Source organism: Limulus polyphemus, unplaced genomic scaffold (assembly GCF_000517525.1).
Source record: "Limulus polyphemus unplaced genomic scaffold, Limulus_polyphemus-2.1.2 Scaffold2285, whole genome shotgun sequence".
Taxonomy (NCBI): Eukaryota; Metazoa; Arthropoda; class Merostomata; order Xiphosura; family Limulidae; genus Limulus; species Limulus polyphemus.
In genome coordinates, this window is record NW_013667895.1 from 174,265 (window position 1) to 187,746 (window position 13,482).

A 13,482-nucleotide genomic window follows, 5' to 3' on the forward strand; every position below is an offset into this window, starting at 1 on the left:
ACATAACTCATAAGCACTGTATTTATAACAGTGTGCACTTGACAGAAATCAAGAGTGATTTATTATTATGCTGTGTTACCTAGTACTTTTTTTCCTCCTATGTTTTGCTAAATTAAAAAAATAAAAAAACAAGAAACTTCAGTAATATACAATATAACAACTGAATGTTTGAGTCTGAGATTTTGTTTTGGTAATATAAAAAACTTTTTATTATTATTCATCTGCCTTTGATTGTGCATATGATCTTAAGTTGTGTTCTTTTATTTAGAAGTAATCCATATGTAAATTATGTTTTACGGTTATAGTGAATTTAAAAACAAATAGATAAAAGCCTCACCTCTTTCTAATGATTGAAAGTATTCCCCTTAACCTAAAAAACTAGACATCAGTTTTTTTTCCCACCTAATAAAAAGAATCAGGACTAGCAACATAGTGTACCAAGACCTAAGTTTAGACTACAGTTTGTATTATTTTTTAAAAGTCTGGACCAGTTCATGTTTTATATTTACTCAATGCTTTGATACAATAGAAATAGAAAATATGTTTTCTTGGATTAGCATAAGTGTTTGTATGTGTGTGTGTGTGTGCATTTTAATTAATGAAATATACCAATGAAGTTCTCTCCCCACCACTTCCTTGAAGAATCAATTGTCTACTTCTTAAGCGAAAAGGCACTGCATCATGGACAACGAATAGCAAGCAGAAATATTGTGGACACTGAAAAACATCACCTCCAACTACTACTACAAAAGTTTAGAGGATAATTCTAAACCTTTCCAACTATTGTTTTCTGATAGTATGGTTGCTTGCTTTTATGCCTGTGAGAAGAGAACATTATACATGGTTAATCGTGGTCTTGCCCCTTATTTCATCTCCTTGTGTTGGACACTATACGTAAAAATGACAGTTATGTCCTAATGTTTGATGAGACTTTAATCATGAAATGGCAGCTAAAGCAAAGAGATTTGCACATTCAATTCCCAGACTGTCTCACAAACAACGTGACTACGTGTTATGTGGATTTAGCTTTCATGGGCCATGGCACAACAGCAGGGTGTCTCTCCATCTCAATGTGTTGAAAGAAAATTTTAACTTGAAAAACCTGCTCCAGGTGGACCAAATATCAACTGCAATTTCCATCTAAAATTCACATCTAGTGCCCTGTTTGAAGCTACAGATAAAGGGCTTGTGGACATTGGATCATGTACTTTACACAATATACACACCTTCCAAGCTGCACTTAGTACCTCCAGTTGGGACCTGGAAAGCACATTACAAGCCTTCTACAGACTTAAAGAATACACCTGTTTGATGTGATGATTTTGTGTTCAAAACAGACATATCTATGATCCCACTTAAGTTTTTTGCCCACCAATGGGTAGAGAACATTCCTGTGGTAACAAGAGCCTTGGATGTACTGCCTCATGTTATCACTTTTGTGAAAAAAGTTGAAAGTGACAAGAGTTTCACCACTCCAAGATGCAAACCTTTGCCTTGGTCAAAAAGAGGTGTGTGACAATCTGTTCCTTCCTGCAAAGCTGCATTTTTTCATCCTTGTACCAAACTTTGTGTCTAGCTATTTGGAAAAGTACCAAACAAATGACCAAAGATACCATCCATGTTGACCAACTGGGAAAACATGAAAAAGGTTGTGATGAACAGAATTTTCAGTTCTGATACAATATCTTACCTCTTCACACAGAATGGCTTTTCCTGACTAGTATTTCCCTCTAATGTGCGAATTTTCGCTTCCCACTAGCCATGATACTATCACCTACATGTTTTTATGTGAGACAGTTGTGCAATAGCATGCAAATGAGCATGCAACAATCCTCCACCATTAGTAGCATCACACAACTCCCAGCACAGCTGACTTCCTCCATTTAGCTTAGCCCAAAACCACTTTTCTACTGGCACTTGTTGTGTTAAGACGTGTTTTTTGTACACACTTTCCTTTACAGTATGCCTTGACCCCCACATAATATGGAAGCCCATGCTATGGCTTACCATAGGTCTGCATTTCTTTTTTGAACTCCCAGCAGCTGGATTCTCTTCTGCCTCTGTGGAGTTCAGATCCAAATACTTTGGTAATGTTTTCCCAACCTCACATTTTCCATATCTGCCTCACCTTATCTTTCCTCTTTAATTCTATTTCCTTCATTCACATTCTGTTTAATGCTCTTCATTGTTCTCCTGAGGGTGAAGACTCGTGCATTGATTTTTTTCCATGATTGCACGATTGTCCTCTTCCACCCTTTCCCTCCAAACATAGCTACTCTTGGGTCGAGATGCCCTTTTGTCCCATGTATGTTTACCCCAAATCTCCATGCAGGACTTGCGTATTGCTCCCTTTTAAAGGCAAAATGTCTTTGGGGTTCTTCTTGACTTATTAGAGACCAGAGTCGAGTCTGCACATTTGCACTCCTTGCCTTTCTTCATTGGCTTCACATTTGTCTCAACCTCTTCCTGAATCTGTTCCCGTTGGTATGTCATATGCTGGGTGCACTGAATCTGGTTACGGATCACTTATCGTGTGCCAACAAGATTCTCCCCAAGAAGTGGTCCCTTGACCCACATGTGTTCCCAGTGGGATACTCTTGAACTGCATTTGCTACCCACTTTAATTCCAAGCTTCTCAGGTTTTGGTCCCCAATTCCACATCCATTGGCTGTAACTGTTGATGCCCTCAGTCAGGATTGGGGGGGGGGGCTGTTACTTCTATTCATGTCCACCCATCCATCTTCTTCCTTGTGTCCTCTCAATCTTACAAGCCACTCTGCATAGCGTCCTCTTGGTGGCTCCACTTTGCCCAGCATAGCTGTGGTTTCCACTTCTGTGCCCACTCCTACTGACACTTCCTCTTCCTCTATCCCTCTCACCCACCTCAGGCATGCTACATCTTTCCCTTCCAGTGCTCTGTCTTCATGCGTGGCTTTTATCTGGTCCCTTGACAGATGGGCCAGACTTTCATCACAGGCTGCTTCTCTGGTTTCCCATTCTGTTTGCCCTTTCTCCATGTCAGTTTACCAACGCAGGTGGTGTGTCTACTGGTCTTATTCTCTCAGCCTTCTTCTGTCCTATCCTACTCTCCTGCACCTGACTTCTTTCCTTACCTGGCTTTCAGTATCCACCATTGCTGGTTATCTCACAGCTTTGTCAGCCACTTTTTGTTTCTTAAGATTTTGCTATGTCTTCATTTTTCTGGTTATTATCCTATTGTTTTGTTTCTTCTTCCCTCACTGTCCCTTGCTTTCTACCATCCTCCCTGATTGGAACCTCATTGTTGTCCTTCATACCCTCACACTTCCTCCCCTTTGATCCCATGTCATTCTATTCCTAATATCATCTCTCCTTAAAGACCTTTCTCGTTCTCCTATTGGCATGAGGATGGCGATATTTGGATTTGTTTGCTCTTGATGTCTCTCACACATTGTCATCTTCTACCCAGATTGGTCTTTCCTCCCCAAAATATTGGCTGCACGTGAGGGCAATTCTGCCTTCACTCCCATTTGCCTCCCTTCCATTTCTCATCTTTATTTTCATTCTGATCTGGATCACCTTTTATGTCTTGTCTGGGCTTTTTGCTGTTACGTGGCTTGCACTGCTTCCCTCTGTGGTTCCTGTTCCCCTTTTTTCATTCATTGGAATCCTTCCCTTTTCTTGCAGATTGGATTCGCCAGCTTATTCTTCTTATTCTTATTTTTCCTCATGGTGTTTTGCATCATAAATATGTTCTCCCCAGATGATACACTTATGGACTAACATGAGTAAAGCAGAAGGGGATTGTTGCCCATCCCTTCTACTCCTTTGTTTGGCTGTATCTGGAATAGTCTGCTTTTCAAAATAAGGTTTTGTGGTTACCCATTACACTGTATCTGGTGTTGCATTTCTCCAGACTCTCTAATGCACTTCTTCCAGTGGAGAACAGTAGTCCTTACCACTATCCAGCTCTTAGCTGCTTGGGTAGTGGACCATGGAGACTTCCTCCTAAGTGTGCTCAATTCCATTTGGTTGGGAGTAAAGCAATGTTCTTTTTCCAGTGTAGATGATGCATAGGCACTCCTCCTACCATGGACCTGATGTACTATTCAGATTCTGCCAGGTTATGGACTGGAACATTTCTACCACAATGCTGTTCACCCTTCTGGTTGGGCATCCTCCTTCCTATCATCACCTGGATGTTGGTTCCTGGTGGGTACTGATATTGGTTGGAGCTGGACCAGCCAATAAGTCCTCACATATGAGTGGCCCAGGTAACCTCCTTCTACTGTGGACTGAACGATTCATTCCCATTAGTGCCTGATTCTGGACTGGAGTTGAACTGCCACATTGCTGTATGTCTTCCTACCATCATCTGGATGTTTTACTGTTAGGTACCTCTGAGTCTCTTCAGCATTTTAGTTAGATCTATTATTGAGATGTTTTAAAGTTGTAGTTTAATTCACCACTGAATAAAAAGGGGAAAAAACAAACTGTTCTTTTGTGTTAAAACTTGTGTACTCAAGAATGATCACACTAGTGACTGAAATGTCCTGTTTTAGAAATATTCTTCCTTAATGTAAATGCTATAACTTATAATAAAATAAATTCTGTTCATTCTCTTTTATAGCAACTTGTTTCTGTGATGTATGTACCATGTTACTTCAGTATATTCTACTCAGATATTTATGATATATACATGTGTTAATGCACCTTCAAGTGTTTGTTTCTGTTTTTTTTTAATATTTCATTATAGAAAACTTTGTTTATTTTTGTAAGAAACATATTCAATTGTTTATTTTTATTTATAGATTTATTGGTGGGCAGTTATGTTAATGGTAATTGGAGCAGCCATTTTCATGGGTTTATTTATCAAATGCTGTGCTGTACATACGCCAAGCAGTAATCCAAGGAAACCACCAGCAATTCGAATTACAGACACACTCCGTAGACCTTCTTATACACTTAGAAGAATGGTAACCTTTCTTTTTTTCAACATTAATGTGTATTTTACTTAAACCTTTGATAAAATCAGCAATATAGGCATAGCACAGGTAGAACCTTCATAAGAAATCTGGAAAACTGAAATGAGGAAGAAACAAGTAATATAAAATTGAAAAATGACGACTAGAGCTAGGAAAAATCACTGACTTAAACTAGTACATTATCAGTTAAAAGGTCATTCATTTTTAGTAACTTCACTCTAACTTTAGAATTTTAGTGTGATAATTTAGAGATAAATGTACAAGAACTGAAAAACTGAACATTTCTATTATAATCAGTAAATTGTAAGTTTTGTAAAACTATTGTTCAGAAACTTGTAAGAAGACTTATTTTAAATAAAATATATTTTGATGTAAAATAAATGTTTATTCCACATTATAAACCCATTGATTGCTGATTCACCATATAGGGTATGGACTGCCTCAGGCAGTTGAATGCGAGTGTGCTGTATACAGTGTATGGCTTGCAAATATTTTGGATGAGTTTAAAGCAGCTGCAGTCAAGCGGGTAAAAAGAATTTTAGGTTTCAAAATTAGTTAATAATTTCATTTAACTTTTATATGTATTTTATGCTTAAATTTTTTAGTTAGGTTTTGCAAGTAATTGAGGTGATTTGGTCTTGGCTTAAACTATATCTTAATTGAGTGTATAGGGCATGTAAAAGGATTACATTTTAATTTTATGATTTCGGATGGATGTACAGATAAGTTTGTTTATTTTATATCTGACTATTTGTGGATATCACTCATCTATTTTTTCCATTTATACCATTTTCAGAGACACAGACCTACATTAGAACAGTTTCAAAATAGTATGGAGCTCCAAGTTAGAGCAGATAGGATGCTTTATAGAGATGGCTATGATGATCCTCCTCCACCTTACGTCACTATTGCATCCTGTTCTCATTCCAGACCATCTCAAGGTCATAGAGACCAAAGAAATCAAAATTATGAGAGAGAAAAAAGAAGTCATCACCATGAGAAACAGCAGAGAAGATGGTCTCAACCTGGTCATAGAAGACTACAACCAGGACCAAGCCAACATTCACAGTCATACTTAAATCATCGAATGTGAAAAAGTTAGCTCTTAACATCATGAGGAGACATGCTGATGAGATGTTTTCAGTAACAATAAGGTGGAATCACTTATAGTAATCATTGACTTGATGTAAAAAGAATCAGTGATCAAAATAATAAGAGACTAGTGATTTTTGTTGTATTGCCAACAATTGGTTTGAATCCACTAGTACTCAAATTCAATCAAAGATTAGCTCATATTATTCTAAGAACAAGTATTTGAATATCAGAAATGTGTTTCTACCTAAACAGTGAAAAACATCATGTAAGTTTCTTACTATTCTTTATTCCGTCTTCCGTGAGCTACTTCATTAAAAGCTCACATTTAGATATTTCACATTATCGTTGTTGTTACTACACCTGTCCCCTGTATATGTAGCCTAGTGGCATAATTCTGTGATGGTACAAGCAATAAGCTGACTTTAGATATGATTAAGGGATATAATTATTTGGTTAGTAACTTCAGTAATATTATTATTATTTTGTTTAGTAGATGAAATCTATGAAAGCATATACTAGTACTGAAAAAAAAAATGTTTATTTTTGTAATAAATCATCTTTTTAACCGTTATGCTGTGTTTTTATAAAAAATTTTACTTTGATTTATTTTTGACAATATCTTGAAAGAATAATTTTTTAATTTTCAATAAAATTCTGTAGGTTAGGAAAGTTAGATACTGAATATCAAATGTTGAAAATTATTATGTCATAACAGAGATATTAATAACTTGAAAGTATATGTGTTTTCATTAGTAAAAACAATGTTTCTTTTTCAGCAGTTTATAGGAATCTTTTCTAATAATATATCTATTAAAGGTTGTGCTATATGTTTTTACATAACAGAAGGTATCAATGTATGTGTATTTATATATATACTCGTTTATCATATTTCATAAGTTGTTAATCATATGTGTGACTAATTTTAAAATGGCTAAATTATGTTTGATCACCTCTTAACATCTAATGACTCTGAGTCTTATCAATGTAGTTAAAAACATGAGAGCATTTAAAAATTATATATTACGACAAAAATCTTAGTCAGATCAAATTTACAAGTCTATCCAAGATAGTTTTTTTGTTGTTTTCTTTCAAGTGCTAGAATATTAATTTTTGTTTTTGTTTTTTAGTATAAGAAGTAACATAATTTGATCAAGGCTATTACTTATTGTATTTTGTATAATATTCAAAAGTTTGAGTGTTTTGGTTCTAATTATCTTAAAATCATTCCAGTAAAGTTATTGGCAAGATTGTTCATTATATATACATTCCACATAATAAATTATACCAAGAAATTTCTCAGAAACTAGATTTCTACAAAAATTATTGTAGCTGTATGATTGTGACGTAAAAAGGCTTAATTTCATTATAATTGGCTACTTCCTGACATTAATCATGTTGCTATGATACTATTAACAAATCTATGTTGCTCAAAGTACATTTGTAATGTCTGCATCCCATCCTTTTATTCAACATTCATTGCTTTTAATCACTTCAATTATCACTTCACCTCTCACTATTAAGGCACTGAAAGACTTTTAGGTTTGTTTTTAGTCTGTACAGTATATCATTTTCTACATTAATATGTATATCATTCATAAAAATTATAGAAGGATCCCAGTATTTCAAGTGTATATTATTTTATTTTTAACTATTCCAGTTTTAGCTGAATTAATGTTTATTTTTTCATATTAATATCATTAATATTTTAATTTCTAATTTTTAATTATATGATAAGTTTGTCCCTTGCAGAAAAAAAAAAGATTGTGTGATATATTGCATTTCTCTAAAACACATGAAAGTGTGTTTTAGGTGAACTAGAATGCTGTGATTTTTTGCCTGGTGATATGGAATTCATTATAGAAAGTTTGTTGGTTTTCCAACTTTTATGCTTGTTGGATTGTTGAAAGCATACATGTTGATGAACTTGATGTTAAAGATATAAACATTGCAATTGAATGCAAGAATCTTTGTTGAATTGACATAAACTTGTATGTCATGTTTTGAAATTTCCTCCTGATGGTTGAGAACAGTATTTTGATGAAATTTTTTAGCTGTTTTCTGAATTAAATTTTGCATTTAGTACAGTAAAAATATTAATTAAAACTTGATATAATAATTTTAAGCAGATCCAGCTCTGAAAAAAATAAGCACAGTTTGTTTAACAAGGTTATAAGTTCTTAAGTCCCAAGATATATGCATTAAGAAAAGTCTTTACTTCTGATCCAAGTAATATGCTGATGCACAAATTGATTTCAGTAAGATGATATGTTACAAGTAGGGAGTTGACCAGTACTTATTCTTTGTTGTTTTGTAATTGAGATATTCAAGTAAATGATTACTGGTAACAGCTTATCAGACAGTATTTACAAGCTACTGTTCAAACACTGCACTGGTTGTTACTAGTCTGTAAAGATTTACTGCTGCTTTATAATAAGTGTTACTAGACAGTAAGGATTTGCTGCTTGTTTATAATTTGTCAGTGTTACAAGTCACTAAAGAATTGCTGCTTAATCACAATTGGTAAGTGTCACAAGTCAGTAAAGATTTGCTGCTTTATAATCAGTGAGTCACTAGTCATTAAACATTTGCTGCTCGTTTATAATAAATTTTCAGCTGATTTATAACCGTAAGTGTTACTAGTCATTTAACATTTACTGCTTGTTTGTAATCAGTAAGTGTTATTAGTGAGTAAAGATTTGCTGCTTGTAAATGATCAGTAAACCATACTAGTCACTGTAGGTTTTCTATTGATTTAGGATCAGTAAGCATTGTGCTTTAACTGTATTAGTCAACCAACATTTGCTTCTGGTAACTAATTAAGAGTTGTACACAGTTTAATACTAAACAAAGATGCTGCTTTATAGTGGGTAGGCAGTTTGCTTTCAATGCACTAGTCATTGAACATTTACCATTAGTATGTAATCAGTAAGCTATGCATACATGTTACTACTGAACAAAGAGCTGCTGCTGCTTTAGGATTAATAAACATTCTACTTGTAATTTATGCGACATACATCATTTGTTGTTTTTGCATAATTGATAGAAATTTCATTAATTTTGTGTGTAAATGCATGCAACAAGTATTTACTCTGTAGGTCAATTTTTAGCTGATCTGTCACAAAGAAATAATTTTATGATTTAAAAAAAATTGTTGTGTTAATTAAAACAATCATTTTATATTTTTTATAACATTTTTATTTGTTACTTAATATAACTTTATGCAAGTAACAATGAAACAATTTATTTTGAAAATAATTATTATTTACGTAATTATTGTTGGATTTATTATCAGCATATTTTTTACATTTTTATGTTCTGTTTTAGAAATTAAAAGTTTTCTTACACTTCTATTATTTGATACTGGTTACCTAGTTTTCAAAAACAGTTTGCTGTAACTTTATTTTTAATTTCATGATGATTCATTTTTTTACATGTGATCTCAAAAAGGAATAATTCATGAATGTGGGTATTCTTGGGTTCTAGAATACATTTATATGTTGTTTCCTTGTTCAGCTATTTTCAGTTTGAAAATTATGTTGTGATGGAATGTTATAATTAATGTTTACTTGCTTTAGTGAACAAATGAAAGAGAAAGGTATAATGTGATTTTATGATTTGGGTTGCTGGAGTTGTTATGTTTTGGATGTGTTGTTTTCAAACATCAAGTCAGAATATTAAGTCATATTAAATGAACAATATTTCTTTTGACCAAGTGAATAAGACATTTTAAAATAATGTCAAATGAAAAAAGTGTAAGAAAACTTCTGTTTTTCAGTTTACCATTTGAATGGTGTAATTTTTAAAGTCTGGTGTGACTCAGGATCATTCATTAATAGCTTATTATAACCATCAGTTAGGTAATTGGATGTGTTTTACATATTTTCTGTATGTGAGAATTTATGCTTGACACATGTTTAAGTTCATGGGTAAATGTGAAAACTAGAGAATACCAGAAACCAAGGCAAACTTTAGGCTTAGGCATTTGCCCAGTATGGCAGGATGTAACTCTGGAAGGTGGCAATATTTGCAGTCAGTAAGATCTATGCTGTCAACAGTTCTGTTTGGTCTGGTCAGCCAGGCTTGATTCCTAGCCAATAGGAAACCCCAACCATTGTACCTCTGTTTTCTTTGCTAAGGAATGTCTATCATTTCATGGATTTCTTGTTACTTTAGCATGTGCCAATCATATGTTGACCAGATTTGTCCCAGCAGGTATAAACAACTTTTAACAGATACAGTTAGTTTAGTGAAAAATTTTGATTAAAATCTTGAGCTGCTACTTTATGAGGAAGCTTAGCAGAACATCACTGAAGACATTTAAACATTACAATATATAGTTATGAAAGGATGACAACATAATGTAACTGTATGGTACATTAAGTATCCTAACAAAATGATTTGAATATTCCTTTCAACTTTGAGGAAAATACCAGATTTGTATAGAGAAATTCCAAAATTAAAAATTTCTTAGTACAGAAAAAATATAAAATCTAAGAAGTATAACTTCAATAGAACAGTCCACATGTTACAGTTCTCTTTAGATTTTATCAATTGTCATCCAGCATCTCAAAATTCTTCAGAAATATTCAACAGAGGTTTTCTGAACATCTTTAAGTAATACCAAGAGAGTTTGAATTGCCCTTTATTTCTCATCTTTATCAATTAATCTGGGGGTTGGAAAATTCAGTTTTGCCTCAACTATTATAAAGTCTTGAGTTGGCCCTACCAGAAACAATATTTGAGAGCTTAGAAAATTTGTGTCAAATCATGGTTAATATTTTCTTATGAAGTCAGAGAAGATTGTTTTGCATGTTTATTTGTAATTTTTGGTCCGTATGCAAATCTATGATTTTTCTACCAAATACCACCTGCTCTGAGGAAACTATAAACTATGGTATTATAGTTCACTGGGTGAATATTAGTTAATAATATATGATGTTAAAATAAAAAAATCCCTTCCTTAATTATGATGTTTTATGACAAATAAAATTGATAATAAAATTACATCAACTTAAACTAGTTCACACCACAGCAGTTTCTCAGTATAAATACAGGATCGGCCACTACTGTGTCTATCATATCCCTGCCACCCAGAAGATCCTTGGTGTTGGGCAAAAGCCTCAAATGCAGTGTTGCCAAGTCTGCTTTTAATACGTGGAATTGGTCTTGTTTTTCTTAAAAGTTGCTTTAATTCTTTGAGAGTTGTGGGTAGTGTTTTTGGGGGGCTTTTTCGTAATTGCTAACTTCAAACACAATAAAATGGTTATAGGAGTGGGTTTGGGGATTGACTGAACAATATATAGCCTACACATTGTTATATTTTTAGAATCAACCTATTCCTACTCCTGTTCAATAAATTCTAGATTCCAATTAAGCTGTGCAAATCACCAGTTTGAGGGTTAGCCATAAAAAGCAGTTTTGGAAATCTATATTCTTTGTTTTGGGCTTATTTCAAAAGGCAGTACTGCTTGTTGTGAATGGCAGTGCCATTTATTTCCCTTGTGAACACTGCTCAATTGTACTGGACAAAGAAGATACATATTATTATACATTCTTCTTTACTTTCATTCAATTTTTGTAAAAATTTAAGACAAAATAATGATTTTTACAGGAACATTATGTTAAAAAAGATGTTAAATTTTCAAATGAAGATTGCAGAAAATGTATTTTTAATTTTATGTTCTGTTTGATTGAATAATACAGAAATAGAATATTGTGTTGGTTATTTGTGAAATTGTTAATTTGATTATTAAAATATTATTAAATTATTGAGGAGACGTGTTAGTTGTCTATCATATGTAAAGTAACATAATAATTGCCTAATTTAACATAGTCAAATGTAGAAGATTAAAAGGGATAGTATAGTTTTCATTCCCTTTTGGCTCTACTACATAGTTAAAGAAAATATCTTGTTTTATATTGCATGACAGTAAAATGCTACTGTATTTTAATTAAAACTTGTACAATATATTAAACTTTGCTATATAAATTGTAGACATAAATTCTCAGTATAGTAAATATTTATAATAAGATAATAATATATGGATCATTAAATTTATTGCTTACAAAAAATATATGGTTTGATTAAAGTATATGTATAATTGTCACAGAATCCAGAAGATTGAATTATATAGGTTTAGACAAAAAAGATAATTTTAAGATATACAAGTATATGTCTTTTTTTTGTTGTTATAAATCTTACTTATTAAAATTTGTATGTTTCTGTTGTGTTATGAATCAATCATTTCAGTCAAATCAGCAACTGTGCAAAATGTCTGACACAAAACACTTCATTGTGGTGCAAGAGAAACAAGTTACATTTATTGAAGCATTTAGGTAGGTGTAGTCTTAAATTAGGAAATACTTTTAAAATAAAGTAATGTGAATGAAAAGGGTCTATATCCCTTTTAAAAAAAACAACAAAAAAAAACGTTGTTGCTGATAAGTGTTTATGTAACCATGTATATACACAATGTTCAGAATCATTGCTCTGTAAGATCAATCACCCATTTCTATTCACTTTTGTTCAAAATTAATGTATGTTGACTACTCATTCTATACTGTTTGCAGTGTTCTCCTACAGTTGTATCCCAGTTGTCAGTTTGATATTGATTGCAGTTAAACGTACTAAAGGAAGACATTTGGATGTTTCACTCATGTGGAGAGCCTTTGGACAAACTGTAGCTGACCAATTGCAGGAGGTTATTGCAAGTTAGTTAAAGGTGTTTTAGCATACACTAGGAGAATATAGAACTATTTCGAAGTTATTGGTATAGTTGCAAAAACACCTGAACAAGATGAATGATCATCCACAATTCAAGCAGACAACTACTGCCTTTTAGTTCTGGCTTGCTACAGTTATAGGATACCTACTCTGAGACTGGATCAGATGTTAGCAGCCACAACTGGATACTATGAGAGTGTGAGGATTTTTAGGAACAAATGCCATGATATTAGCCTCTATGCAAAATGGGTAATAAGATACGCTTCATTCTGCATCCAGATAACAGGTCTATATTGGTCTGGAACCAGAAATGTGAAGTATGTAGTAGTGATGAAAGTATGGCATGGGCTTGAACAAGCATTGATATAAATACTGACCTCTGTACTCTGCAAAATGGTCTCAGTAATACCATATATGATAGGAACCTTATCTTTCAAAAGTTTTTACAATTGTAAACTAATATAGTTATCTCGGAGTTCAATTTCAGCTTACACTGTTATCAGATTTAAAACCCATTGGAGATATATATATTTATATATTTATGGGGGTGCCCTTTTGAGACATACTCTACATATGTATAAAACCACAAAATCTAATAAGTTGCTACCTGGATTTACAGAGTCATAAGAGACTTGGAAACCTCTGGTGTTATAGAATTTTACAAATGTGACATAATTAACAAAATTCTGTGAATATAAT

General features: G+C 33.2%; 1 protein-coding gene across 3 annotated transcripts in view; it reads left to right on the plus strand.

The window, feature by feature from the left end:
* Nucleotides 1–6,606, plus strand: part of LOC106466516 (disintegrin and metalloproteinase domain-containing protein 10-like) — a 76,172-nt gene extending 69,566 nt beyond the window's left edge. For 2 of the 3 annotated variants that reach the window (XM_022394537.1, XM_022394538.1), the window contains exons 13-14: nucleotides 4,791–4,955; nucleotides 5,761–6,606. In XM_022394537.1, coding sequence (XP_022250245.1) covers nucleotides 4,791–4,955; nucleotides 5,761–6,057 — 462 coding nt within the window. In that variant the 3' untranslated portion in view covers nucleotides 6,058–6,606. Of the gene's footprint in view, nucleotides 1–4,790; nucleotides 4,956–5,760 lie in introns of those variants that run through there. The other variant, XM_022394539.1, reaches the window with a different exon arrangement.
* Nucleotides 6,607–13,482: the final 6,876 nt, after the last annotated feature.